The sequence below is a fragment of the Myotis myotis genome, unplaced genomic scaffold, assembly GCF_014108235.1.
Source record: "Myotis myotis isolate mMyoMyo1 unplaced genomic scaffold, mMyoMyo1.p scaffold_m19_p_13, whole genome shotgun sequence".
Taxonomy (NCBI): domain Eukaryota; kingdom Metazoa; phylum Chordata; class Mammalia; order Chiroptera; family Vespertilionidae; genus Myotis; species Myotis myotis.
Window position 1 is genome coordinate 57,599,296 of NW_023416317.1, and position 27,900 is coordinate 57,627,195.

The 27,900-nt window shown below is 68.0% G+C and overlaps 1 protein-coding gene across 10 annotated transcripts; it reads left to right on the forward strand.

The window, feature by feature from the left end:
- Nucleotides 1-1,199: 1,199 nt before the first annotated feature.
- On the forward strand, nucleotides 1,200-27,840 carry PLXNB1 (plexin B1). Of its 10 annotated transcripts, none has more exons than XM_036333669.1 (38): nucleotides 1,200-1,362; nucleotides 5,944-5,994; nucleotides 6,618-7,730; nucleotides 8,751-8,933; nucleotides 9,258-9,386; nucleotides 9,506-9,606; nucleotides 10,192-10,324; nucleotides 10,583-10,739; nucleotides 11,005-11,113; nucleotides 11,189-11,297; nucleotides 11,512-12,204; nucleotides 12,428-12,550; nucleotides 12,693-12,815; nucleotides 13,222-13,315; nucleotides 13,392-13,564; nucleotides 13,676-13,827; nucleotides 14,826-14,931; nucleotides 15,263-15,399; nucleotides 15,761-15,937; nucleotides 16,104-16,275; nucleotides 16,625-16,867; nucleotides 17,275-17,439; nucleotides 17,511-17,662; nucleotides 18,297-18,397; nucleotides 18,477-18,694; nucleotides 18,783-18,961; nucleotides 19,110-19,176; nucleotides 19,372-19,518; nucleotides 21,663-21,831; nucleotides 22,065-22,168; nucleotides 22,254-22,338; nucleotides 22,535-22,707; nucleotides 22,863-23,023; nucleotides 23,103-23,250; nucleotides 25,705-25,769; nucleotides 25,883-25,958; nucleotides 26,605-26,679; nucleotides 27,190-27,840. In XM_036333669.1, the coding sequence occupies exons 3-38, from the start codon at nucleotides 6,624-6,626 to the stop codon at nucleotides 27,292-27,294; spliced, it is 6,411 nt and encodes a 2,136-aa protein (XP_036189562.1). In that variant the 5' UTR covers nucleotides 1,200-1,362; nucleotides 5,944-5,994; nucleotides 6,618-6,623; the 3' UTR covers nucleotides 27,295-27,840. The 10 variants fall into 10 exon arrangements, 8 of the variants coding, with proteins under 8 accessions (XP_036189562.1, XP_036189560.1, XP_036189561.1 ...); XM_036333667.1 differs by having other exon boundaries at nucleotides 1,200-1,356; XM_036333668.1 differs by lacking the exon at nucleotides 1,200-1,362 and adding an exon at nucleotides 1,498-1,574.
- Nucleotides 27,841-27,900: the final 60 nt, after the last annotated feature.

Consider the following 27,900-nt stretch of genomic DNA (forward strand, 5'->3'; position numbering starts at 1 on the left):
CTGCCTCTTGCACACCCTTGCCCCCCACTGGGGTTCAAGCCCATAACCGGGGCATGTGCCTTTGACCGGAATGAACCCGGGACCCTTCCGTCCACAGGCCAACGCTCTATCCACTGAGCCACACTGGCTGGGCAGCAGGGTTTCCCTTGTAATGGTCCGCAGGATGGTATGGGATGAGATGACCTCTGCACGTGGGCTGTTCCAACTCCTATGGGGCAGGAGGGGCCGTATCTGTGGACAGATGAGGCTACAGTGGGGTTTGCAAGTCCCAGGTCCCCCTGTGGGTGAGGTAGGTCCAGAAGGGTGTGCACTTGACCAGTGGATTTAGGGAGGAGAGGGTTACGACGCTGAAGGGCTGCCCCAGTAGGAAAACTGTGACCTGGCTCAGGGGATGGCTGTGGGGGGTGCGGAGCATAAGGTGAGAGAATGAGGGGGGCGGAGCTGGGGTGCCAGATTGGCAGGCACCTGGGGTCCTGATGTCTGAGGCAGGGGGTGAGGGAACTGGGGAGGGAATTTGGGAGGCAGAGTTGGGTAGATTGGAGCGAAGGCAGACTCTTTCTTTTTGTCCTCACCCGAGGATATTTTTCATTGATTTTAGAGAGAGAGAAAGAGAGGGAAAGCCCGAGAGAAACGTGGATGTGAGAGAAACACATCGATGGGTTGCCGCCTGCAGGAGCCCCGACCAGGGCCCGGGCCAGGGAGGAGCCTGCAACCGAGGTACCTGCCCTTGATGGGAATCGAACCCGGGACCCTTGGGTCCGCAGGATGACGCTCTCTCCACTGCGCGGACCTGGCGGGCATGAAGGCCGACTCTTGCTGGAGGCTGGCAGGGGAAGAGGGTGCTGCTGGTGGTAGCTCTTTGGGTGGTAGCCAGTGTGGGTGACCCGAGCCTCTGGCTCTCTCTCTCTCTCTCTCTCTCTCCCCCTCACTCGCACACATGCACACACACACACACACAAACATGCACACACACGTACACACACGCACACACTTGCGGAGCCCTGGGGGCTTCCAGGGTGATGTGTGTGACAAATGTGCCTCCCGGGGGCCTGGAGCCACCTTCCCCAAGGACTGGCGGGGTCCTGGCGGGTGTGCCAGGGGCGGCGGTGAGAAGGGCCGGCAGGGGGCACGCATGGGCCTGCGAGAGGAGAGCCCGCTGCCCGGGCCCGCCCCCTCGGGAGCCCAGGTATTCGCCGCCGGGGAGTTGAGACTTGCCCAGGGCTTCTCGGCCGGGCGGTCCGGGCCGGGAGGAGGGGGAAGCGCCGTCGCTTGCGCACTCCCGCAGCCGCCCGGCCTCCGCCAGCGGCGGGCGGGGGGCGGCATCACCTCCGCGGGCGGGAGCGCACGGGCGTGCACGTGAGTGTGAGAGTGAGAGTGAGAGTGAGTGTGAGATGGGGTGGGTGCGGGGGTGGGGGTGGCGGGTCAGGTTACTCGGCTTAGTGATGGCGCAAACCCTGCCCCGAAGCCCGCGCTCGGCCCGCGCGGCCGCAGGTGGGGGCCGGAAGCGGGTGCCCGTCCGGGCGTCCTGGGCGCCGGGCTGGGCGGGCGGGCGAGGTGGGGCCCCGGGAGTCCAGGTAAACAAACTTGGACCGGAGGGGACGGGCGCTGGGCACCGCGGGCGGAGGTGGCCGCGAGCAGCTGAGGGCGCGGGTCCCGGCCCTTCCATCCCGGGGTCCCCAACTCCGTCCCTCGCGGCGCGCAGGTGAGGCCGGCGGGGCGGGGCGGGGCCGCCCGCGCGGGGACCCACCGCCCGCGAAGCCGCGATCCGGTGGCCGTGGCTGCCTCCGGGGCGCAGGCTGCCCGCCAAGGGGGTCCCCGCCCTCAGCAGGTCGGAGCCTGCGGGGCTAGAACGCGGGGTCCCGGGCAGCTCGGGGCGCGCGGCTCCGGCGGCTTCCGGCCTGGCGGGCGCGGGGGGAGGGCGGCCGGCGGGCGCGGGGGACGGAGCGGCCGGGCGAGCGCGCGGCTTTGTCTCTTTTGTTCCCGCGGTGGCAGCGCCGCGCGGGCGGGGCGGGCGGGCGGCGGGCGCAGCTTTCCGCCCCTCGGTCTCCGGGTAACCGTGCGGCGCCGCCAGGCCCACCCCCGGGGCGCGGGGGGGCGCGGGCGGCGAGGTGCGCGCAGATCCCGAGCCCGGAGCCCGGAGCCCGGAGCCGCCTCGCGCGCTGGCCCCGCGGCGGTGAGTGCGGGCCGGGCCGGGCCGGGGCCGGGGCGGCGGGAAGGGCTGGGGCTCGGTCCCGGGGGCCGGGCCGGGGCGGTCGGGGCGTGGCGGGCGGCTTCCGTCCTGGAAGTTGGGACGCGCTGCCCCGCGCGAAGGGAAACTCCGGCGGCTCCGCCCGGAACGCGATTGGGAGACGGAGGAGGTGGAGCTGCGCCTGCGGCCCCCTCCTCGCGCCCCGCGGAGCCCGCCGCCCCCTCCCCGCCTCGGGACCGCGGTGGGGTCCTGCCCGCCGCCCGGGAGGAGGGGGTCGGGGAGGAGCCGATGGGGGCCAGGCTCCCCGCTGCAGGCTGCTCGGTGCCGCCGGCAGATGCGCGCTGGGAGCCGCCGGCCCGCGCCGCACGGGGACCCTCTGGGCGCTTCAGCCCCGCAGGTGCCGTCTGTGCAGCGTCCTCGCACCCCAGGCCACACGGGCCGCCGGGCGGTGTGCCCGCCGCTCGGCCAATGAGTAACTCCCGGCGGACGTGGGACCCGCGGGGAGAGGGAGAGACTCCCAGGGGTCCGAGCGGAGGGCGGGTGACGGTCCAGGTGCGGAGGGGCAGTCTGTGCGCCCCCGGGGCTGTGAGGGGGGCGCCCCGAGGCCCCAGGGGGTGCTTGCTCTTTGCGGCCGAGGCAGAGCAAGGGGGCGGGAGAGACCTTGGCCGCCGGCACAGGCAGAGCTAGGAGGGGCCAGCGCTCTGGGGAGGGGGCAGGAGGCCCTGGCGGTGCTGGTTGGGGGCCTGAGGCTGGCTCCAAGCCCTCCTGCCCCCTCGGCGCTGGCCTGCTCCTTTAGAAAAGTGTGGCTGCCCTGGCCGGTGTGGTTCGCTGGATAGAGCCACGGCCTGCGAATGGAAAGGCCCCCTGGTTCCATTCCGGTCAAGGGCATGCGCCTCTGTTGCAGGCTCCACCCCTGCCCAAGGCCCTGCAGGAGGCAACCAATCCATGTTTCTCTCTGTCTTTCCCTTTCTCTTCCACTCTCCCTAAAAATCAATGGAAAAATATCCTGGGGTGAGGATTAAAAAACAACAGTGAGGCTCACACCTCGCCGTCTGAGGCACGGAGCTTAGAGAGCCTCTCTCCCTGCCGCGGGCTTCCTGGGCTGTGCGTGGCCCTCCTGCCCGAGCACCTCCGTCCCAGGTGCCCGCTGCTCCGTCCCAGGTGCCCGGTGCCCGGCTGCTCCATCCCGGGTGCCGGGCCTGAGTCAGACGCCAGCCTCCCTGCTGTCTGGGAGCTTCAGTCCAGAGTGGGAGGGCCGACAGGGAGACAAGGGGCCTTGGCTGGTGCCACCACTACCAGGCATACGCCACGTCATGTGTGATGGTCAGAGCAGAGCTGCAGAGCCACCCAGGGAGTGGGCGCAGCAGCCCCGGTGGACAGGGGGGCTCCCCCGGGAATGCGGGCTGGGGGTTGGGTTCATGAGATGGAGGGGGAGTGGGCATGCCAGGCGGTGGGACCAGCCTGTGGGATGGCAGGGAGGAGGGAAGCAGCCTGCAGGTCAGGCCATGGCGCGAGGAGTATGCGTGGGAGAGCAGGGCATGTGATGGAGAGGCTGGCCTTTATCACAGGCCCTAGGGTGCCCCAAAGACTCCGGGGGGAGGGGAGGGATGGGGTGCGATTCTGCTTGAAGACCCTGTGAAGCAGGATTGACTTGGGGCTGCTCTGTGGCAGAGGGGAGGTGCCGGACGAGGAGGAGAAAGCGCCAGGATCCTTTTCCTGCTCCCCCACCCGCGGTCACTGGGGGGAGCCGAGAGGTCCAGGCCTGGGTCTGTGATGCTTTCCCAGAGGGTCAGCCTCAGCCTGCTCTTCCGGCCGCTGCGGCCTGGGGCTGTGCTGGTCCCGCCCCTCCTCCTCTGGGCCACCCCGCTGCTGCGCTTGTACATTTGGGGAGTGTCTTGGTGGCTGCTCCCTGAGGCCTGGAGAGCCTGGCACACAGACCGCGCTGAGCAAATGTTTGTGAGCGAATGAAGGGGGAGCTGGTCTCACTGTGGACCCTCTGCCCCAGGCGCCCCTGAGCAGGAGGGGCGGGAGGGACGGAGCAGCCCCCATCGGGCACACCCTGTCTTCCTGCGGAGGGCACGATCCCCTCATCCCCTGGAAACAGGTGGGGGCTCCTGGGAAGCCGGTCTCGGCCTCAGTCCTGGGCTCTTGGCTGGGTTCATGGCTCTCCCCGCTGCCCCCTCCCCCGTCCCCTCGGGTGGCTAACAGAGGCAGCCTTGTTCCTGCTCCCATAGAGCAGCCCTGTTCTCCGCACACTAAAAATGGAAACCCCCAGGCTATTTCGGGAGCAATGCCCAGCCAGGCTGTGGCCTCGGCTCCCACTGGGCTGCTGGACCCTCCTTCGAGCCTCTGGCCCAGCCCTGCTCACTCGGGGCCGCCTCGGGGACACCCGGGGGCCTTGCTGGGAGGAGCTGACCTGGGCCGAGGGAGCGCTCCCAGGCAGACTGGCAGCTGGGTGGCAGGAGGGGTGGGCAGCGTGGCCTGGGCACAGGGGGTCGGGGAGCGTCTCAGGGCCTGTGGTGCACAGCCTGTCCCAGCGCGTCACCCGCCTCTGTGCTCCTGGCTGGGGACCCCTGGGCCTGGGAGGATGGTGTTGCCATGGTTTCCTGGTCCTCACAGGCCATAGCTGGGGCCTCTGAGGAGGGGTCTGTGCGGAGAGCAGACACCCAAGGTTTGGGGAGCTCCCGGGGCTGGGGGCACAGCTGGGCATGGTGTCTGATTCTAGGACAGTGATGGCGAACCTATGACACGCATGTCAGAGGTGACACGCGAACTCATTTTTTTGGTTGATTTTTCTTTGTTAAATGGCATTTAAATATATAAAGTAAATATCACAAATATAAATCTTTGTTTTACTGTGGTTGCAAATATCAAAAAATTTCTATATGTGACACGGCACCAGAGTGAAGTTAGGGTTTTTCAAAATGCTGACACGCCGAGCTCAAAAGGTTCGCCGTCACTGCTCTAGGACATCCATCCCCCACCTCCACCTTCTCCACACCAGGCCCTGGCCCTGCTTTGACCTGCTGGAGAGGAAATAGCAGGAGATGGCCTGGCCCCAGCGCCCTCGGCCAGGGACGTGTGCGTGCGTCTGCGGGGTGTCTGGATGTGAGCATGCCTTTGGTATGTGGTCTGACATGTGCCTGTGTGAGGTGCGACGTGTGTGTTTCTGTGTGTCAGGAGGTCGTCTCCGTGTGGATGTGTCTTTGTGCAGGTGGCTAAGTGGGGGTGGTGTGTGTGCCTTTGTTTCTGTGTGCACAGATGGTATCTGCACACATCTGTGTGTGTAAGCATGTGTGTGTGTGAGCATCTGTGTGTGTAAGCATGTGTGTGTGTGAGCATCTGGGTGGCTTCTTGGTGTATGTGAGCGTGTGTCTGCCGGGGAGCTGTGGGGTGTGGGCCCGGACAGCCCGGCACATGGAGGTGTGTGCCTGGGGCCTGGGTGGGTGGCGTTTGCACAGAGGGCGAGGATGGAGAGTGCCAAGAAGGGAGCAGGGGCTGCGGGCGGCCGGGGCTGTGCTGGGTCCCACGGGGCCTGCCAGCCGGGGCTCCTTCCTCTCCGCCCTTTCCCAGGCCCCGAGGACTCCGGTTCCGCCCCCCCTCCCCCTGTGTGGCTCTAAGGAGGCGGCCCCTGTGGAATGTGTTTGGTGGCCGAGGGCCAGGCTGGGCCCAGCTCCACCAGCAGGCTGGGCAGGGGACGGGTAGCTTGTGCTGCCTCCACATGCTGGCTCACGCTCTGCCTTCTCCCCGGCTAGGTGACTCCTGCAGGTCATGCTGTTGTCTGCTGACCCAGCCGGCCCTGCCAGGTGAGCCTGACCTCCCCCAGGCATCTGGGAGACGCGTGACTCCCACCTCTACTCGGGGTGCTCCAGGGGGACGGGGCCCAGCCTTTCCGTTTCAGGCCTCCTCCCCTCGGCCCTTGCCCGCTCTCCTCTCCAGCCTGTGGTTCTGTGCTCATGGCCTCCTGGATTCCTGCCTGAACAGCCCTGCCCCCCCCCCCCCTCGCCCTGCCCCAACATGCAGTGGCCCGTGGGCGGCACCCTCCCTCCTGCTGCCCAGGAACTGCCGGCTGTGAAGCGGGGCCTGCCCCTCCTCTGGGCTCTGGGCACCCCTTCCCACCCCTGCGCTCTCCTGCCCCTCCCGGGCTCTGTCCCTGGGGATGGGTGGTGGTGACCCAGGCGTGAGGGGGCGGGGCAGGGTCTCCTGAGAGGGCAGTGCTGGCAGGGACCGGGCAGTTTGGAGCTTCCAGGAGAGACCTGCCCGTGCTGGTCTGTCAGTATGTGGGCTGGGCTCTGCCTGGACCACGGTGCCTCTGCTCACCGCCCAGGTTGGGAGGGCATCCTGGCATCGGCCTAGCCCTGTCCCTCACCGGTGGCCGCACGGTGCTCAGGTGGCCATGTGAGCCCTGCTCCCCCTCTCCCCCCGCCAGGTGACCATGCCTGCCCTCGGCCCGGCTCTCCTCCAGGCACTCTGGGCCGGGTGGGCCCTCGCCCTCCAGCCCCTCCCCCCGGTGGCCTTCGCTCCCAACGGCACACATCTGCAGCACCTGGCCCGGGACCCCGCCTCCGGCACCATCTACCTGGGGGCCACCAACTTCCTGTTCCAGCTGAGCCCGGGGCTGCAGCTGGAGGCCACCGTGCCCACCGGCCCCGTGCTGGACAGCAGGGACTGCCTGCCGCCCGTGGTGCCCGAGGAGTGCCCGCAGGCCCAGCCCACCGACAACCTGAACCAGCTGCTGCTGGTGAGCCCCGGGGCCCTGGTGGTGTGCGGCAGCGTGCACCAGGGCGTCTGTGAGCAGCGGGGCCTGGGGCAGCTCGCGCGGCTGCTGCTGCGGCCAGAGCGGCCCGGGGACACCCAGTATGTGGCCGCCAACGACCCAGAGGTCAGCACGGTGGGCCTGGTGGCCCGGGGCTCCGCCGGGGAGCCCCTCCTGTTCGTGGGGCGGGGCTACACCAGCCGGGGCGTGGGGGGTGGCATCCCTCCCATCACCACCCGCGCCCTGCGGCCCCCGGACCCCCAGGCCGCCTTCTCCTACGAGGAGACGGCCAAGCTGGCCGTGGGCCGCCTGTCTGAGTACAGCCACCACTTCGTGAGCGCCTTCCAGCGCGGGGCCAGCGCCTACTTCCTGTTCCTGCGGCGGGACCTGCAGGCGCAGTCCCGGGCCTTCCGAGCCTACGTGTCCCGCGTGTGCCTGCGGGACCAGCACTACTACTCCTACGTGGAGCTGCCCCTGGCCTGCGGGGCCGGCCGCTACGGGCTGGTCCAGGCCGCAGCCGTGGCCGCGTCCAGGGAGGAGGCCCGGGGGCCGGTGCTCTTCGTGGCCTTCTCCTCGGCCGCGCCCCCCGCCGTGGGCCGGCCCCCGGTGGCCGCTGCCGGGGCGGCGGGGGGCTCTGCCCTCTGCGCCTTCGCCCTGGACGCGGTGGACCGGCTCGCTAACGTCACGCGCGACGCCTGCTACACCCGGGAGGGCCGTGCGGAGGACGGGGCGCCGGTGGCCTACATCGAGTACGATGTCAACTCGGACTGTGCACAGCTGCCCGTGGTGAGTCCCGCGCTTCCCGGCCAGAGCCCGGCCCGGCGTCCACGCGAGCAGCTGCCCAGAGTGGGAAGCGGGCGGCGGTGTGGGGGCCAATTGGCCCTCGTAGTCGCTTCCTTTGTATCTGGGTGGTGGAGGGGAACCTCCGTGGCATTCAGGGGGACAAGGTGCCAGGGGTGGGCTCGGCTGGGCACCGAAGGGACTGCGTTCGTGCAAGTGACGGAGAGGGTGTTTGGGGTGGGACAGCCGCCCAGAGTGGGGTGGGGGCCGGGACCTGTTGTGTTAGGTCTTTGAGCCAGAGGGCAGGTGAGGGTGAGGCTTGTTCGGCTCTAGCCTCAGGATGGATTCAAAAAGGGGAGAAGGGCCCGGCCGGCGGGGCTCAGTGGTTGAGCGTCGGCCTAGGAACCAGGAGGTCACGGTTCCATTCCCGGTCAGGCACAGGCCCGGGTTGCAGGCTCCATCCCCAGGAGAGGGCGCGCAGGAGGCAGCCGATCAATGATTCTCTCTCATCATTGATGTTTGTCTCTCTCCCCTTCCCTTCCCCTCTGAAATCAATTTTAAACATATTTTTTAAAAAGGGTGGGGGGAGCTGCACGAGGGGGACTGAGTCAGTGGGAGGTGGATTGGGGATGGCGCCGGCTGCGCGAGGCTTTGGAGAAGTGGTCCAGGAAGAGGCTGAGCTCACACACACCTGGAAGCAGCAGGTCCCAGGCCAGGGATGGGCAAAGCTGGGGCCTGGACAGGTGGGAATCCACAGAGGAGGAAGGGCCTGCTGGAGACCAGCCAAGGCAGCTGGAAAGACGCCTGGGAGACAGGCTAAGTACCAGCATGTGGCTGTGGGCGATGTTGTCGGGGAGGCTGGCGGAGAGCCTGGGGCAGGGACCAGGGTGTCCCAGAGGCCCAGGCGAGAGGACAGAATTGTTCCCGGAGAACTGGCCGGGAGCCCGGGGCAGGCAATGGGCTTGGCCCGGAGCGCGGGTTGGGAGGTCATCCAGGGAGGCTCACTGGGCTCCCCGCTGCCTACAGGACACGCTGGATGCCTATCCCTGTGGCTCAGACCACACGCCCAGCCCCATGGCCAGTCGTGTCCCCCTGGAAGCCACGCCTGTTCTGGAGTGGCCAGGGGTTCAGCTAACAGCTGTGGCAGTGACCAGGGAGGATGGACACACTATTGCTTTCCTGGGTGACAGTCAAGGGCAGCTGCACAGGGTGAGTCCACAGGAAGTACTGGGCCCCGCCCCGAGGTCTGGAGGGGACAGGCTGCTGGGGACCCAGCCTGGACAGAGTGACCCCTGGGACCCTTGAGGCTGAGCTAGGGGATCGTGACATATCCCCAGGCCAGGCTCCTCTTCCTAGGGCTGGGCGGTGTCTGTGACCCCCAGCCCTTCTGATTCCCCTCCTGCCCCCAGCCGGGGTGGTGAGACCTGCCCTGCCCACAGGAAGTCTCCCTATAAATTCTTCATTGTGGGAGAGGGATCCCGCGGGCCTGTGGCCATGGACGTGGGTCCCAGGCCTTGTGGTTTCTGATCTCAGGTGTACCTGGGCCCAGGAAGTGATGGGCACCCGTACTCCACACAGAGCATCCAGCCGGGGTCTGCGGTGAGCAGAGACCTCACCTTTGATGGGGCCTTCGAGCACCTGTATGTCATGACCCAGAGCACCGTGAGTGGCAGGCAGGAGCTGGCTGCGGGAGGGACCTGGGCCTCGGGCTGGACCAGGGGCCCGTGTGTGGGTGAGCCACCCGTGTTTGCATCCGGCCTCAATCCTCTTTGCTGTCCCAGCTTCTCAGGGTTCCCGTGGCCGCCTGTGCTCAGCACCTGGACTGTGCCTCTTGTCTGGCTCACAGGGACCCGTACTGCGGGTGGTGTGTGCTCCTGGGAAGGTGGGTGCTGCACGGACGCCTGACCTCGCCCCCGCCCCAGCCCCAGCCCCAGCCCCAGCCCCCGCCTCCTGCCCTCAATGCTCCTGCAGTTATAATTGCCCTGTCCAGGCCCTGGCTGGTTTGGTTCAGTGGATAGAGCATTGGCCTATGGATTGAAGGGTCCCGGGTTCAATTCCAGTCAAGGGCATGTGCCCAGGTTGCAGGCTCCATCCCCAGGAGGCAGCCAATCAGTGATTCTCTCTCATCATTGATGTTTCTATCTCTCCCTCTCCCTTCCCTTCTGAAACCAATAAAGATATATTTAAAATGATAATAATAATAATAATAATAATAATAATAAAAATGACTGCTCTCTCTAGGATTCCTGGTCCTTGGCTCTTGCCTTTCAACCCCTGACCCTGCATGCCCCAATCCCCCACTCCGTCCTCCGCCCCAGGGATCAGGGCCTGGCTAGGGCACACCCAGCCCAGTGTCCTGGCCCAGCTGAGGAGACCGCCCAGGTGTCCCCAGGGCTGAAGCTGTCCCTGCCTGTGAACTTCCCGCGGCCCTGGAGGTCCCGCGTGGACTCTGGTCATTCTTGCCCAGGTGCAGCCGCCGCTCTGAGTGCGCGCGGGGCCAGGGCCCAGCGCCATGGCTGTGGAGCTTCGGGCCGGAGCCGGGCTGTCTGCAGGTGGCAGCCATGAGTCCTGCCAACATCAGCCGAGAGGAGAGGAGGGAGGTGAGTGGCCAGAGCAGGTGGGCCCCGGGGGGAGGGCTCTGGTGATGGGTCCACACCTTAGGTATGTGTCAGATGCACTGAATGCCACATGGCCTACACAGGTCACTTCCCAGGGCCTTGCTCCCGCCGGCTGTTACTGGCCAGGCCCGGGGGTGCCCGTGAGAGCCGGGCTGGTGCCACAGGTGTCTGCCTATGCCGGTGCCAGCCCTGATCTGCTGCCCACTGGCTCCGACCGCGTGTCCTGGCCTCTCTCGGCAGGTTTTCCTGACGGTGCCTGACCTGCCACCCCTGTGGCCGGGGGAGTCATATTCCTGCCACTTTGGGGAATACCAGAGCCCAGCCCTGCCGACCACGTCTGGTGTGAGGTGCCTCTCCCCAGACCCGAGCGGGGCCCCCGTGCTGCCGAGAGGAGCCGGTGGGTGAGAGAAGGGGCCAGCTCCCCAAAGCCCCCCACCCCGCGGCCTGGAAGCCCTGCCTGCCTCCTGCCTGGCTCCAGGGGGTGTGGGTGGGGCCCTGAGTCCCCCCATTAGTCCCAGACCCCTAAAGTCCCCATTTTATTCCCAGTGGACTCTGTCCCCTGACCCTGGGTGCCTTCCCCACGCTGTGTGGTCTCGGGACATTGGCCGGGGGTCTGGAAACCCTGCCCACTCCTCAGCGCTGGCCCGCCCTCCCCTTTGCAGACCACGTGTCCGTGAGCGTGGAGCTCCGGCTGGGCGCGGTCGTGATCGCCAAGGCCCCCCTCTCCTTCTATGACTGCGTGGCCATCACTGACCTCCACCCGTCTGCACCGTGAGTCCCTCACCTGACCCCAGGCCCGGCTGCCCTGTGCCCTGTGCCCCGTGCCCCACGGCTGTGTCTGTGCAGGTGCCAGGCCTGCGTGCGCAGCCGCTGGGGGTGTAACTGGTGCGTCTGGCAGCACCTGTGCACGCAGAGGGCCTCGTGTGACTCCGGGCCCGTGGTGGCCAGCCAGCAGGTGAGCGTGACTCCGGCCGGGCCGTGCGGGGGTTGGGTGCCCGGGTAAGCGTGGCTCCGACGGCGGGGTCTGTGTCCCCGGAGCCTGCCCCCCCTCTGGGGAGTTAATGGGCTGTGTTTGTTTCTCTTTCCCTCGGTCTCCTCTCCTCCTAACACATCCTGTCCTGCCTGCTGCCTGCTGCGGGGCCCTCCTGCTTTCCTCTGCCTCCCCCCAGAGCCCGCTGCTCTCCCCGGCCCCCCCCGCAGAGGACGCCCCCAGCCCCTCCCCACCCGCAGCCCCCAGGACCACGGTCACCCCTGCCCCTGACACCCTTCCCGCAGAGCCCGGGGCGCCCTCCTCAGCCGCAGCCTCCGAGACCCCACCTGGGACCTGGCCCTCCCCGCTCAGCACCTGGGGGCCGTGGGCAGGCCCCAGCCCCACCCCCGCCTCAGCCTCAGCCTCCACAGGGTCCCCTCTGCACGAGGGTCCCCTCCCTCCCAGCCCCCTGGACGGACCTGGAACCACTGTCCCTGCTCTCACTGATGTCGAACCCACGGCCACCCCCACGGACCCGGTGGCCTCCCACCCATCACCCTCAGACGCGGCAGCCCTGTCCGCTGCCCCCGCCAACCCTGGCCCCGGGGCCTTCCCCTCCTCGGTGCCCCTGGACCAGCCCCCCAGCGCTGCTCCTGCCACCACTTTCCCAGGGGCCGCCGGCGCCACGAAGCCCGCCCTGGACTGGCTCACGAGAGACGGCGGCGCACGGCCCGAGGCGGACGAGTGGACGGGGGGTGACACGCCCGCCTTCTCCACTTCCACCCTCCTCTCAGGTGATGGAGACTCGGCCGAGCACGAGGGCCCTCCCGCCCCTCTCCTCCTCCTGTCCAGCCTCGACTACCAGTTCGACACCCCCGGGCTCTGGGAGCTGGTGAGGCCCAGCCCGGGAAGGAGGCCTGGGGACGGGGGCAGGTGCCGCCCTTGCTTGCTCGGCGGTCCTGCATCGCCGGATCGAGGGGCAGGTGTGGGATCGAGGGGCAGGTGGGGGATCGAGGGGCAGGTGGGGGCTGCAGCCGACCGGCCGGCCCTGGGCTCCGTGCGGGAAAGGACCGGCGGTGGGTGGGCTCCATGCCTGCCTTGCTCGGTTCCTACAGGAAGAGGGGAGCTGGGGGGCCAGCGCCTGCCCCTGCGTGGAGAGCATCCAGGGCTCCACGCTGCTGCCTGTCCACGTGGAGCGAAAAGTTCGGCTGCTGGGCAGGAACCTGCGCCTCCTGCAGGTGAGCGGGTCCTGCTGGCAGGTGGCGCCGAGGCCTCCTGCTGTTGGCAAACTCGATGCCAGCCCTGGTCTCAGGCCCGGCCCAGGGCTGTGCGGGCCCCGGGGCTCAGGCCCTGCTCCTGACGCTGCCCCCGCGCCCTCAGGACGGCCCCGGAGACAGTGAGTGTGTGATGGAGCTGGAGGGCCGAGAGGTGGCCGTGGCGGCCGAGGTGGAGTGCGAGCTGCCTCCGGACATGCGGTGCCACGTCACGTGCCAGCAGCACCAGGTGCAGACCTCAGTGCTGGGTGGGCAGAGGTGCCCTGGCTGCCAGCCTCAGCTGGCACACCACACCAGCCCAGCCCCAGCTCTGACCCTGTGACCCCAGGGAGTCTTGGGACCCCCTCTCTGACCTCTGACCCCGTGTCTCAGGGACCCCTGGATCCCAGCTCTGTCTCTGGCCCTGTGTCCCCGAGGGGTCTTGGTAGCTCTGACCTCTGACTCTGGTCCCACGGGGTCCCCTGCACCCCAACCCTGACCTCTGGCTTTGTGTTCCCACAAGGGGTCATTTTGGTCCTTTCTCTGAGTCGAACCCACGGCCACCCCTGTGGACCTGGGGCCCCGCACCCATCACCCTTCCCCCCACCCCCCACCTGCTGCCTCCCAGCCCTGCCCTGACCCTCCTCTTCCGGCAGCTCAGCTACGAGGCTCTGCAGCCAGAGCTCCGGGTGGGGCTGTTTCTGCGCCGAGCCGGCCACCTGCGCGTGGACAGCGCCGACGGGCTGCACCGTGAGCGGGGCTGCGTGCGGGCTGCGGGGGGCCACGGCCGCCATGCCCGCCTCTCACGCCCGCCTCTGCCTCCCAGTGGTGCTGTACGACTGCTCCGTGGGACACGGGGACTGCAGCCACTGCCAGACCGCCGCGCCCCAGTACGGCTGCGTGTGGTGCAAGGGGGCGCGCCCGCGGTGCGTGGCCCGGGAGGCCTGCGGCGCGGCCGGGGCCGTGGCCACCCAGTGCCCCGCGCCCCTCATCCACTCGGTGCGTTGAAGCGCCGGCACGTCCCTCGCTGCCGCCCTGGGAGGGAGCGAGGGCGCCGGGCCTGTCCCCCCGGGCGGCCGGCGGGTGTGAGCTGTCCTCGTCCCGGGACAGGTGGAGCCGCTGACCGGGCCGGTGGATGGAGGCACCCGCGTCACCATCAGGGGCTCCAACCTGGGCCAGCGCGTGCGGGACGTGCAGGACACGGTGCGAGTGGCCGGCGTGCGCTGCGCCGTGGACGCGCAGGAATACGCCGTCTCCAGCCGGTGAGCGGGCGGCACAGGCGCAGGGACCCTGTGGGCTCCGAGGCTGGCCTCCCCCGCCCACCCGCGCCCCCGACCTGCAGCTTCCCACCGACCGACCGACCGACCAGGCTCCGGAGGTCGTCCCCAGGCCCGGGCCCACCACTGCCAGAGCCGGGGGTGGGGGCAGCGGGGGCAGCGGGGGCAGCAGGCTCTGCAGGTCCCAGGCAGCTGTGCTCGGGGCTGGCCTCCCAACGACCCTTCCCCCGGCACCGCCCGGGCGGCGGACTCCTCCGGAGGGAGGGTAGGCGGGCTCACCGCGGGCTCACCTCCGTCCAGGCTCGTGGCGTCAGAGGCCTGGCTCCCCGAGGCCTGGCTGGGCCTCGCAGGGCCCACAGTGCACACAGGGGACACTCCCAGCCACACCCGGCCCCCGACCCGCAGAGCCGGAAAGCCGGCCCTGGGCCCGCGTGGAGACCGTGCGTGGGGACCAGGCGGCCTGTGTTACACCAGACGCGCGCGTGGAGCCCACATGTGTTAGGAACCTCAGGTGGCTGTTCACTGCTATTGGGTCTGGAACCTGGACCCCCTGCTGGGGCCTCACACCGGCCTGATTCCGGCCTGGTTCCGTCCCGGCCTGGTTCCGTCCCGCGGCGATGGCGCGGAGAGTGATCGGCCCCGAGCTCGTTTTCTGGCCGAGACCGCGTTTCCTTAGTCACTGCTTTGCGCCCATGTCCACCCGGACCTGACCGACTTCCAGGGACTGTCCCCCACGCGGGGCCACGGTCCCGCCCCTTGGCACACGCGCCGCCGCCCACGCACCAGCTCGCCCAGGACTCCCTCCCCGGAGGGGCTGCGTCCACCCGAATGGCTGACCGCGAGGTGGATGCCCAGCTCCCAGAGCCTCCCGGAGGCCCCACGGAGTCCCTCCATCGCGGAGGGTGCTGTCCGTCCGTGGCGGGTGGGGGCGGGGAGGCAGCCCTTGGCGTGGCCTGGCCCCCCAGCCCGCCCCCTGCCCACAGCCTCGTGTGTGTGACCGAGGCCAGCGGGGAGGAAGTGACGGGCGCCGTGACCGTGGAGGTTCCAGGAAGAGGACGAGGTGTCTCGGAGCACGACTTTGCCTACCAGGTGCCTGGCTGCTGAGCCCCCCTCTGCTGGCCCCTCCCACCCCTCTGCTGACTCCGCCCACCCTCCGCTGACTCCTCCCACCCTTCTGATGGCCCCTCCCACCCAACCCCTCCCCCCCTATTGAGGGGCCATCCCCTCCGCTGGCTCCTCCCACCCATCCGCTGGCTCCTCCCACCCATCCGCTGGCCCCTCCCACCCATCCGCTGGCTCCTCCCAGCCCCCTGGTTTCCTGGGCTCCGGGCTCCAGGACCTAGTGTCTGCCTTGGGTTCCCCGCCTCCCTGACTCCGCCGTGACGGCCTGTCCGTCCGTCCGTCCGTCCCCTTCCCCCAGGACCCGAAGGTGCATTCCCTCTTCCCGTCCCGCGGCCCCAGAGCCGGGGGCACCCACCTCACCCTGCGCGGCACCAAGCTCCTGACTGGGCGGCCGGAGGACATCCGGGTGGTGGTTGGAGACCAGCCTTGTCACCTGTGAGGCCCGCAGGGAGGGGTGCTGGGGGAGGGGTGCTGGGGGGAGGGTGCTGGGAGGTGGGGGGCGGGGTGCTGGGGGAGGGGTGCTGGGGGGAGGGTGCTGGGAGGTGGGGGGCGGGGTGCTGGGGGGTGGGGGGCTGGGGGTGGGTGCTGGGAGGGGGGAGACCAAGGCCACTCCCTGGGGAAGGGCCAGACCCTCCCGAGCTGCGGTGCGTGGGTGTGGCCCGCAGGCCCGCGGGTGGGGGTCAGCACAGCAGGCGGTGAGCTGAGGCTCGCGGGGGGGTCCGTCCCGGAACCAGCCCCCTCCTTCCCGGGCCTCTGGGCAGCCTGGCCCGCCGGCCACCCCCGCCTCCCTCCCCAGGCTGCAGGGGCAGCAGGCGGAGCAGCTGCGGTGTGAGACCAGCCCGCACCCCGCGCCCGCCGCGCTCCCCGTGGCCGTGTGGTTTGGGGCCACGGAGCGGCGGCCCCCGCACAGCCGGTTCGAGTACACGCCGGACCCCAACGCCACCTCCGCGGGCCCCGCCAAGAGCTTCCTCAGGTGCGGGGGCCCGGGGCGCTGGGGGGCGGGGGGCGGGGGGCGGGGGGGAGGCCCGGGTCGTAGGCTTGGGGGCTGTGACCACCGCCCGGGCGGCTGCGGCGCTGGGCGGGCGCTGGACCGGGCGGTGCCTGGAAGCCGCTCCCGGAGCTCCAGGCCCCTGTTGCAGCGGAGGACGGGAGATCCGGGTCCGCGGCCAGAACCTGGACGTGGTGCAGACACCGAGGATCCGAGTGACGCTGGTGCCGGGAGCCCCGCAGCCGGGCGGGGGCCTGGGGCGCAGGCGCCGCGTGGTCCCGGAGACAGCATGTCCCCCCGGAGCCCCCTGCGGCGGCATCCAGGTAGGACCCCCGCGCCCTGCTGGCCGCCACACCCCCCAGGACAGCCGTGGGGGGCACTCACTGTGGCCCCCCTGACTCCCCCTACCCTCCTCCCTGCCCCCTCCGTCCCCCCCTGACCTCCCCCGCCGCCCTGCCCCCTCCGTCCCCCTGACCTCCCCGCCGCCCTGCCCCCTCCGTCCCCCCTGACCTCCCCGCCGCCCTGCCCCTCCGTCCCCCCTGACCTCCCCCGCCGCCCTGCCCCCTCCGTCCCCCCTGACCTCCCCCGCCGCCCTGCCCCCTCCGTCCCCCCTGACCTCCCCCGCCGCCCTGCCCCCTCCGTCCCCCCTGACCTCCCCCGCCGCCCTGCCAGGTGGAGGAGCCGTGCCAGGTGAACTCCTCCCAGCTCTTCACCTGCCGCGCGCCTGCCCTCCCGGCGCCGCCCCAGGACCGCTGGGTCCGGGTGGAGTTTATCCTCGACAACCTGGTCTTTGACTTTGCCTCGCTGAGCCCTACCCCCTTCTCCTACGAGGCCGACCCCACCCTGCGGCCCCTCAACCCGGAGGACCCCACGGCGCCGTTCCGCCACAAGCCCGGGAGCGTGCTCTCCGTGGAGGTAACGCTGCGGGCGCGGGCGCGGGCGGGGGGCGCCGGTGGCCACCCCTGGCACCATGGCCACCCCTGGCACCGCCCCTTTCATCATCGAGGGCCGAGGGGCCGGGGGTGGGTGCCAGGGCTAATGCGCCTGGCAGGGCCTGGCACTGTGGCCTGGGCCCGGCATGCCCATGGCAGGCGTCTGCGTGACCGGGTGTAAGTGGTTTGGCACACACAGTAGGCGGGTGGCGTGGCGCACAGCCGCCGGGGAAGAAAGCTGGGTGGGCAGAGAGGAGTCGGACGGGGTTGGCCACTTGGATGGCACTGGGGGCTGGACCGGCCCTCCCGGGCGGGGATGTGGGTCTGAGTGACCACAGCTCAGCCCGCGGGGAGGAGCTCTGAGTGGCTGCTCCGTGACCCGCCTTCCAGGGGGACAACCTGGACCTGGCGATGTCCAAGGAGGAGGTGGTGGCCATGATCGGGGCCGGCGCCTGCGCGGTGAAGACGCTGACCCGGCACCACCTGTACTGCGAGCCGCCCGCGGAGCAGCCCCTGCCCCTCGGGGAGGCGCCCGACGCGCTGCCGCAGTTCATGGTGGGTGGCAGGCCCCGGGCGGGCGGCCGGCTCGGGCTCGTGGGAGCCTTGCTCACAGGCCGTCCCCGCAGGTGCGGATGGGGAACCTGCGCTTCTCCCTGGGCCCCGTGCAGTACGACGGCGGCGAGAGCCCCGCGGCTTTCCCCCTGGCCGCCCAGGTGGGCCTGGGGGTGGGCACCTCTCTCCTGGCTCTGGGGGTCAGCGTCATCGTCCTCATGTACAGGTGGGTGCCGCCGGGCGTGGCTGCGTCGGGCAGGGGCGAGCTAGGCCAGGGGTGGACGTGCTGCCTCTGAAGGGCCAGAGAGTGCGGGCTCTGTGGGCCAGGCGGTCTCGGTCGCAGCTGCTCGACTCTGCCCTTAGAGCGCCAAGAGGCCATGAGCAGCCTGCAAAGCCGTGAGCAGGGCTGCGTGCCCGTAAACCTTTCCGCTTTTCTAAAATTGACTGATTGATTTTAGAGAGGGGGAGGCAGGGAGAGGGAGGCATTCGCTAGTTGTCTCACTTACTGATGTATTCATTGGTTGCTTCTTGTATGTGTCCTGACCGGGGATCGAACCTGCAACCTTGCTCTAACCATCGGACTACCTGGCCGGGGCCCCAATAAATCTTTATTTACGAAAACAGGTCACGGGTGTATTTGGCCTGGTTACGGTTTGCTGATCCCTGGGCTAAACTGGGCTGGGCTAGACAGGGCAGAGGCGGGTATGACTTGCCTGGGATGAGACAGGCTACATTATTCAGGGCTAGGCCGTGGCTGGGCTGGGTGGCTGGGCTGGACGCTGGCCCGGGCAGGCCTGGGCCCGGTGGGACCAGCGGGGGCTCGGCCTCCTCCAGCCTCTCTCGTCCTCGGTGCTGAGCAGGAGGAAGAGCAAGCAGGCCCTGAGGGACTACAAGAAGGTCCAGATCCAGCTGGAGAACCTGGAGAGCAGCGTGCGGGACCGCTGCAAGAAGGAGTTCACGGGTGAGGCCGGGGGACGGCCCCGCCAGGGCCCCTCCCGCCCCAGGGCTGAGTGCCCAGACCCGGCCTCTTCTGCTCACAGACCTGATGACCGAGATGACGGACCTCACCAGCGACCTGCTGGGCAGCGGCATCCCCTTCCTGGACTACAAGGTGTACGCCGAGCGCATCTTCTTCCCGGGGCACCAGGAGTCGCCCCTGCACCGGGACCTGGGCGTGCCCGAGAGCAGGCGCCCCACCGTGGAGCAAGGGCTGGGGCAGCTCTCCAACCTGCTCAACAGCAAGCTCTTCCTCACCAAGGTGCAGCCCCGCCCTGCCCGCCCCCCCTGCCCCTCTCCATCCCCGGGTTTCTGACCGGCCCTCCCTCCCCCGCCCCTCTCCCCGCCAGTTCATCCACACCCTGGAGAGCCAGCGCACCTTCTCCGCGCGCGACCGCGCCTACGTGGCGTCCCTGCTCACCGTGGCGCTGCACGGGAAGCTCGAGTACTTCACCGACATCCTCCGCACGCTGCTCAGCGACCTGGTGGCCCAGTGCGTGGCCAAGAACCCCAAGCTGATGCTGCGCAGGTCTGTGTGGGTGTGGGGAGCGAGGGGCCTCGCCGCTTGGCACCTGGAGCCTGGGAGCCGAATGGGGACCCCCCGGGGCCTGGGGGTCCGCAGAGCAGAGAGCCTTGCAGCCCACCTGCCGCCCCTGCCCCGCCCCCTGTCATCCCAGGACAGAGACGGTGGTGGAAAAGCTGCTCACCAACTGGATGTCCATCTGCCTCTACACCTTCGTGAGGGTGAGGGAGGCAGGGGTGCGGGAGGGGCGGTCTCCTCGCCCCACAGCCTGCGCACACCTGCCCAGCGTGTCCTCGGTGCCTTAGGCCCTCTGCAGCCTGCATCCTGTCCCTGTCCCCGTGCGGGTCATGTCCCATACACCTCTGCCCCAGGCCCGTCGCCTGCCCCAGGGGAGCTAACCGCCTGCCCCTCCCCAGGACGCGGTGGGGGAGCCTCTGTACATGCTCTTCCGGGGGATCAAGCATCAAGTCGACAAGGGGCCAGTGGACAGCGTGACTGGCAAAGCCAAGTACACCCTGAACGACAACCGCCTCCTCCGAGAGGACGTGGAGTACCGGCCGCTGGTGAGGCTGCGCGTGGGGGCCCGCGTCGGGCCCGAGGGGTGAGGAGGGCGAGCCGTGCAACTGCGTGACTGTGTGTGTCTGTGTGTGTCTGTGTGTGACTGTGTGTGTCTGTGTGTGTCTGTGTGTGTCTGTGTGTGACTATGTGTGACTGTGACTGTGTGACTGTGTGTGTCTGTGTGTGACTGTGTGGGTCTGTGTGTGTCTGTGTGTGACTATGTGTGACTGTGACTGTGTGTGTCTGTGTGACTGTGTGTGTGTGACTGTGTGTGACTGTGTGTGTCTGTGTGACTGTGTGTGTCTGTGTGTGTCTGTGTGACTGTGTGTGTGTGACTGTGTGTGACTGTGTGTGTCTGTGTGTGTCTGTGTGACTGTGTGTGTGTGACTGTGTGTGACTGTGTGTGTCTGTGTGACTGTGTGTGTCTGTGTGTGACTGTGTGTCTGTGTGTGACTGTGTCTGTGTCTGTGTCTGACTGTGTGTGTCTGTGTGACTGTGTGTGTGTGACTGTGTGTGACTGTGTGTGTCTGTGTGACTGTGTGTGTCTGTGTGTGACTGTGTGTCTGTGTGTGACTGTGTCTGTGTCTGTGTCTGACTGTGTGTGTCTGTGTGACTGTGTGGGTCTGTGTGTGTCTGTGTGTGACTATGTGTGACTGTGACTGTGTGTGTCTGTGTGACTGTGTGTGTGTGACTGTGTGTGACTGTGTGTGTCTGTGTGACTGTGTGTGTCTGTGTGTGTCTGTGTGACTGTGTGTGTGTGACTGTGTGTGACTGTGTGTGTCTGTGTGTGTCTGTGTGACTGTGTGTGTGTGACTGTGTGTGACTGTGTGTGTCTGTGTGACTGTGTGTGTCTGTGTGTGACTGTGTGTCTGTGTGTGACTGTGTCTGTGTCTGTGTCTGACTGTGTGTGTCTGTGTGACTGTGTGTGACTGTGTGTCTGTGTGTGACTGTGTCTGTGTCTGTGTCTGACTGTGTGTGTCTGTGTGTCTGTGTGTGACTGTGTGTCTGTGTGTGACTGTGTCTGTGTCTGTGTCTGACTGTGTGTGTCTGTGTGACTGTGTGTGTCTGTGTGTGTCTGTGTGACTGTGTGTGTGTGACTGTGTGTGACTGTGTGTGTCTGTGTGTGTCTGTGTGACTGTGTGTGTGTGTCTGTGTGTGACTGTGTGTGTCTGTGTGACTGTGTGTGTCTGTGTGTGACTGTGTGTCTGTGTGTGACTGTGTCTGTGTCTGTGTGTGACTGTGTGTGTCTGTGTGACTGTGTGTGACTGTGTCTGTGTGACTGTGTGTGACTGTGTGTGTCTGTGTGACTGTGTGTGACTGTGTGTGTCTGTGTGTGTCTGTGTGACTGTGTGGGTCTGGACATAGAACCACTAGCCTCTGCGAGAGGGGCCTCTTCAGACCAGCTTAGCAGGACAGAAGCCTGAGGACGGCCTCAGAAGGCCCCCAGCTTTGGATGGGGTCAGAGCGGACAAAGCCAGGGTCTGGGGAGCAGCCAGCCCTCGCTGAGCCAGTGCCTGCGTGTTTGTCGGCCCTGGTCTCGTCGTCCTGTCAGGATGTGATGTGCCCGCCAGGCGGGCCGCCACCCTGGCCGACCTGCCTGCTACGCCCCCTGGGTTTGCTTTCCCCTTCGGGACGCACCAGAGGTCCTTTGGGAAAAGCCCATTCAGGCTTCGCCAGACCTGCTCGTCCATTAGGCTGCCGGGGGGGCGGGGGGCCGTCCCTCAGGGCCTCAGCCTGGCCCGCTGAGCCAGGAGCCTGGGCACGAGTTAGGAGGGACTCGTGCTCACCGTGCTTTTTTCAATGCATTTGTATTGATTTCAAAGAGGAGAGAGAGACAGGAACATCGATGATGAGAGAATCGTGGATCGGCTGCCTCCTGCAGCCCCACACTGGGGTCGAGCCCCAAACCCGGGCATGTGCCCTGACCGGGAATCGAACTGTGACCTCCTGGTTCATAGGTCGACTCTCAGCCACGGAGCCGCACTCATGCTTTATGCCACTCACCGCACAGATGGGTATCGGCGTGGTGCCAGGTGCTGGGCCACATGGAGGCAGCCACCGAGGGCTTTCTCGTGCGGGCCTGCCCTTGGCCCTGCACCTGGTCGTCCCCGTGTGGCCCGAGCCCTGATGCTCCGTGTGTCCTGTGCAGACCTTGAACGCGCTGCTGGCGGTGGGGCCTGGGGCGGGAGAGGCCCAGGGCGTGCCTGTGAAGGTGCTGGACTGCGACACCATCTCCCAGGCCAAGGAGAAGGTGCTGGACCAGCTCTGCAAAGGCCTGCCGCTCGCCCAGAGGCCGGACTCCCGCACCCTGGATGTCGGTGAGGGCGGAGGGGGGGCCGGGTCCTGGGCCCGCGTTGGGCTGGGCTGGGCTGGCCTGGACCTGCTCTGGGGGCAGAGCTGGGCTGTAGAGGGACCACCTCTCACCTGGGGAGGGACCCCTGCTCCTGGTCCTTGGCGAGGTTGGGGGGGGCTGCCCCCGATGGAGGGCCGTGTCCCCTGGAGGAAGGGGCAGGCTCCGGGTCCTGGACCAAGCCCCACCTTCCCCTTGCAGAGTGGCGGTCTGGGGTGGCCGGGCACCTAATCCTTTCTGACGAGGATGTGACTTCCGAGGTCCAGGGTCTGTGGAGGCGCCTGAACACCCTGCAGCATTACAAGGTGCGGGGGGGGAGGGGGTGCGGGGGGAGCTGGAGGAGGGGTTTGTGGGGCGGCTGGCAGAGGGGTCACCAGCTGTGGTCAGCAGGTCCCGGACGGAGCGACCGTGGCCCTGGTCCCCTGCCTCACCAAGCACGCCCTTCGGGAAAACCAGGACTATGTCCCTGGAGAGAGTGAGTGCCCCCCCCGCCCCGCCCTCTGTGCTTGCTCTGCCCGGCAGTGGTGCCCGGCAGTGGGGAAAGGACCTGGACCTCAGTGGGCCTGTGTCTGCCTCCATTCCACCCAGAGGAGCCTCCCCAGGTGCCCCCCACCCCTGGAGTTGGCAGGACCCCGGCTCAGGGAGGGCCACTGACGGGCGTTCTGGCGCAGGGACCCCCATGCTGGAGGACGTGGATGAGGGGGGCGTCCGGCCCTGGCACCTGGTCAAGCCCAGCGAGGAGCCGGAGCCACCGCGGCGGAGGAGGGGCAGCCTTCGGGGCGGGGAGCGCGAGCGCGCCAAGGCCATCCCCGAGATCTACCTGACCCGCCTGCTGTCCATGAAGGTGCCGACACGGTGGCGACGGGTCTGGGCTTGGCGGGCAACAGCCCCTCGTGGGGTTTGGGGGCGGCAGGGGGCTCACAGGCCTAGGGCCCTGTGTGAGAGCGGGGCTGGGCCCCTCGCTGACCGCCCCTCTGGTTCCCGGCCCTGACCCCGCAGGGCACCCTGCAGAAGTTTGTGGACGACCTGTTCCAGGTGATCCTCAGCGCCAGCCGCCCGGCACCCCTGGCGGTCAAGTACTTCTTTGACCTGCTGGACGAGCAGGCAGCGCAGCACGGCATCTCCGACCAGGACACCGTGCACATCTGGAAGACCAACAGGTGGGGCGGGGCCGGCCGGGGTCGCGGGCCTCCTCTGCCGCAGCTCACCAGCTCACGGCCGCACCCGCCCTGCCCGCAGCCTGCCGCTGAGGTTCTGGATCAACATCATCAAAAACCCGCAATTTGTGTTCGACGTGCAGACCTCAGACAACATGGACGCCGTGCTGCTGGTCATCGCACAGACCTTCATGGACGCCTGCACCCTGGCGGACCACAAGCTGGGCCGGGTGAGCCGTCGGGGGACACAGAGTCCGTGGTGGGGTGGGGCAGCGTGGGCCGGGGGGTACATGCACACGGATCCCAGGCTCCCCATGCACACAGATCCCAGGCTCCCCACGCACACGGATCCCAGGTTCCCCATGCACACAGATCCCAGGCTGCCCATGCACACGGATCCCAGGCTGCCCACGCACACGGATCCCAGGCTGCCCATGCACACGGATCCCAGGTTCCCCATGCACACGGATCCCAGGCTGCCCATGCACACGGATCCCAGGCTGCCCATGCACACGGATCCCAGGCTCCCCACGCACACGGATCCCAGGTTCCCCATGCACACAGATCCCAGGCTGCCCATGCACACGGATCCCAGGCTCCCCACGCACACGGATCCCAGGTTCCCCATGCACACGGATCCCAGGCTGCCCATGCACACGGATCCCAGGCTGCCCATGCACACGGATCCCAGGCTGCCCACGCACACGGATCCCAGGCTCCCCACGCACACGGATCCCAGGTTCCCCATGCACACAGATCCCAGGCTCCCCTGCACACAGATCCCAGGCTCCCCTGCACACCAGGCTTCCTGAGGACCTCCAGGGGGAGGGAGGCCATGGCCGGCCCCTGCCTCCAGGCCCCAGGCCAGGCTTTGTCCCCGGGCTCCCTGGCCGGTGGTGGTGCCTCATTCTTGAAGGATGAGCAAGAACAAGACGAGCAGCTGATTCATGGGGTTAAGACAGGGCAGCCTGCAGGGTAGATAGGAGGCAGGGCCTCTAGGTGAGGGCTTAGCCTTGCGGGGCACTGAGAGCCCCTGAAGGCCTGGGAACAGGGTGGGGGGGGCTGGTGTCAGACCTGAGGGGCGGAGCCTTCTGGCAACTGTGCTGTGGGTGGGCTGGAGCCTGATCCAGGGGCAAGCTGGGCTGTCCTCAGGGTGAGCAGTGGCCAGGTTCAAGGTGGACGGGGGTGGTGGGGGGAGGCAGAAGCTGTGGCTGGATGTGGGGGATGAAATGGAGGGGTCACCTGGGGTCCCCGGGCTGTGGGGTGTGGTGAGCGGGGACTTGCAGGAGGTGAGCCCTAGGGGATGGTGGGGCCCCCAGGCAGTTTCCAGGCCAAGAGGTGGATTCCAGGTCGCAGGGCAGCTCCGGGTGCCCGGTGCGTTTGCACCCCGTGGCAATGCCTGCCTGCCACCCAGCGACAGAGGGGCAAGTCCGGGAGAGGCCCGGCGTCGGGGCGGGGTGGCCAGGGGAGCAGGGAGCAGAGGGAAGTGGTCAGGGCTGCTTGGTGGCACGGGGCGTGGGGCTGTGCTGTGACCTTGGTCAAAGTCCAGAGTCCCATGATATATACGGGGTCGCAGCCTCGCAGGGGCTGTGCTTCCAGGCATGACAGCTGCCCTGTGGCCTGAGGGAGAGCAATGCAAACTCCACTCTGGTGCTGTCTCTTGTGAAACCGCCAGGAGCTAAGACCCCGGGCCCCAGGCCCCTCCGTGGTGCTGGGGGCGGGGGGGGGGGGGGGGGGGCGGGAAGGAGAGGGGTTTCTGTTCGGGCTTCACTGCCTCCCGTTCCCAGCAAAACTGCAGGTGCCTCCTGGGCAGCTCAGGGTACCAGGCGTCCCCCACGGAGAAGGCGCGCGTCCTGCCCGCACCAGGCTCCTGTCCCCGCTCAGGGCCCAGCGCCATCGCACCTCAGCCTCCCAGCAGCGCCAGGAGCCAGGAGGAGGCAGCAGGTGGAGAGAAGGAAGCTGCTTCCCGGAGCCCTCAGCGGGGGCAGAGCTGGGAGCGGCCCCTGGGGGCGGGAGGGGGGCTGGTAGAGGAGGTGTCGTGGCTGGAAGTTTCAGGCTCTGATCTAAGAGACTTGCTCCCGGTCCCAGCTCAGCCATCGGGAGTGGGTGGGCCTGGGCAACGGACTTCATTTCCCGGGTCAGTTTCTGATTTTAAAAACGATCCCCTGGGGGCCCTGGCTGGTATGGCTCAGTGGATAGGGCGTCAGCGCGTGGACTGAAGGGTCCCGGGTTCGATTCTGCCTGGATTGCGGGCTCGATCCCCAGGGTGGGGCGGGGCATGCAGGAGGCAGCCGATCCATGATTGTCATCATTGATGTTTCTGTCTCTCTCTTCCTCTCCCTTCCTCTCTGAAGTCAATAAAATAAATAAAAATGAAAATGATCACTTGGGGAATGGGCAGCACATGGAAGCAAGAGGGCTGCTCAGGGCACCGCCCCCTCCTGCCCTGTGGGGTCCCTGCTGGGTCCAGGGGGAGGCACTCGGAGGCCCTTGAGCCGGAAAGGACCTTGGGGCAGCAGGGGAGGAGTCCAGGGAGACGCTCAGGAGGCCGGGCTGGCTCGGGAGGCCGGGGGCGGTGACCGTGACCAGCCAGCCCCTTGCCTGGGACGGGGCGTTCCTGGGACAGGTGGTCACGCTCACGGGGCTCATCCTGCTTCCCCTTCACCCCTGCCTGCGGCACCCAGGACTCCCCCATCAACAAGCTGCTGTACGCCCGGGACATCCCCCGGTACAAACAGATGGTGGAAAGGTAGGAGGGCGGGGAGGGGCCTGGGGGGGTGGGGGCAGGGGGGGTGAGGCCCAGGGTGGGGGGAAGGGAGGGGGGTGTGCTCCAGCAGCTGCTGTCCCCACCGTCTCCGGCAGGTACTACGCTGACATCCGACAGACCGTCCCCGCCAGCGACCAGGAGATGAACTCCCTGCTGGCCGAGCTGTCCCGGGTGCGGCCCTCCCCCTGCGTCTGGGTTCAGCACAGGCTCCCGGAGGGCCCTGCCCCCTTCACGCCTCCTTTGCGGGGACCTGAGCCCTTTAAAGACCAGGGCTCCAGGGCGTGTCCGGCAGCGGCAGCCTCCCCTGGCTCAGCCAGGTGCGGGGATGCCCGCGGCCCCTGCTGGGGGTTCAGCCGAGGTCAGCCGGCGGCCTGCTTCCCGGGTGGTATAGACACGCCCCCTTCTCCTGAAGGAGCCCCGAACATCAGCCCAGGAATTTACACACAAGGTTCTGAACCGATGACCATCGCAGCCACAATGACCACAGCTCTGGTTTTAGGCTGTTTCGGAGTGAGGCGTTTTGATGGCCTCATTGGGCCCCTGGAAGAGCTCCCCAAGTAGGGGACCTGGGGAGGGGCCCGGTGACCTCAGGAAAGGGGTGAGGTCAGAGCAGCACCTCGCCCGCTTGGCTCCACAGCCACCTGGGACGACCCAGGGGGCGAGAGGCAGGGCCCGTGGCGCCCCAGGCCCTGCTGAAACTGCAGGCTGCGCCCCCCTGCACCTCCAGGCCCCGCCCCGCCCCTTCCTTGGGTTCTGGGCCTCCTCTGGTGGCGGGGGGCGGGGGTCCTCATCTCTGTTGCCTCTCTGTCTTCTCTAGAACTACTCTGGAGACCTCGGGGCCCGCGTGGCCTTGCACGAGCTCTACAAGTATATCAACAAATACTACGACCAGGTGGTGCACCTGGGCCCTGGGGCGGGGGGGTGTCCTGGGACGCGCTCCCTGGTCCTGGCTGTGTTCTTACATGTCCCCACCCGACACCTGGCCCCTCAGTGGGGCTCCCAGATATGGGGGTGGGGGCTGGGGCTCTCCCAGGACCTGGGGATGGAGTACAGGATGTGCCCAGAGGGACACAGCTGCCAGCTCGGCCCTGCTCAGACCCCTTCCCGAGGCCCCCGCTGGCCGTGGGTGTGGGTGTGGGCCCGGCCGGGCTGCCAGAGAGGAGGGCTGGGCACAGCCGGGCTGCGTGGGGTCCCAGTGCACTTCCCCGGGGGAGGTGGGTGTTGGTTTCCTGGAGCGCTAGGTGCTTCAGTCCCCACCTCATTCGCCCGAAAGCCTGCGGGGACTGGATGTTCTCCCCTCCCCCTGGCAAGGCCCTGCGCCCACGCGGACGGAGGGAGGGTACCCCGAAGTGTGCCCGGTCTCTGAGGGGGCGCGGGCCCTGACGGCGTCCCCGCCTTTCAGATCATCACGGCCCTGGAGGAGGACAGCACGGCCCAGAAGATGCAGCTGGGCTACCGCCTGCAGCAGGTCGCGGCCGCCGTGGAGAACAAGGTCACGGACCTGTAGGCGCAGGCCTGCTGCGCGCTCCCGGGCGGCCCTGGGGCCTCGAGGGGGAGCCGCCTGCATAGATGCCTTAGCGCCTGACCAGCAGTTAGTGGAGGAGGCACCCCGTCTCCTGGCGGCCCTGGCCGGGGCCCTGCTGCGCTCACCCCGCAGGCCCGCGGCCAGGAGGCCCCGGGGTGGCGCCCGCCTGCTCCCCGAGCCCAGCGACCCCGTGGCTGTGTTCAGTGCTGTCAGCCTGCGGGGCGTCCGGTGCGAAGGGGAGACTGGACTGTCCTGAACACTGGCTGTCCCTCCGGGACCCCACGAGGGCGGAGGGGCTCCTGCTGCGTGTCCCCCTCCCTCCGCCCTGACCTCAGTTTCGCTGCCTCGGCCTCTGCTGCTGCCACGATCCCGGGTCCGAGAGACGAGCACCTGCTCCAGGCCACTGTGAGCTGACCCCTCTGGGGGCCGCCCCGTGGGCTACCTTGCCTCGGGGCGTGGTGAGGGCACTGGCGGGGGGCCTTGGAGGGTGACCACCCGGATCGGCTCCTCATTAAAGGATAAACACTGCCTGGCGTCTGCTCTGTGGGCTCCGCCCAGTCCCTCCCCTGAGAGGAGGCGCTGCACTGC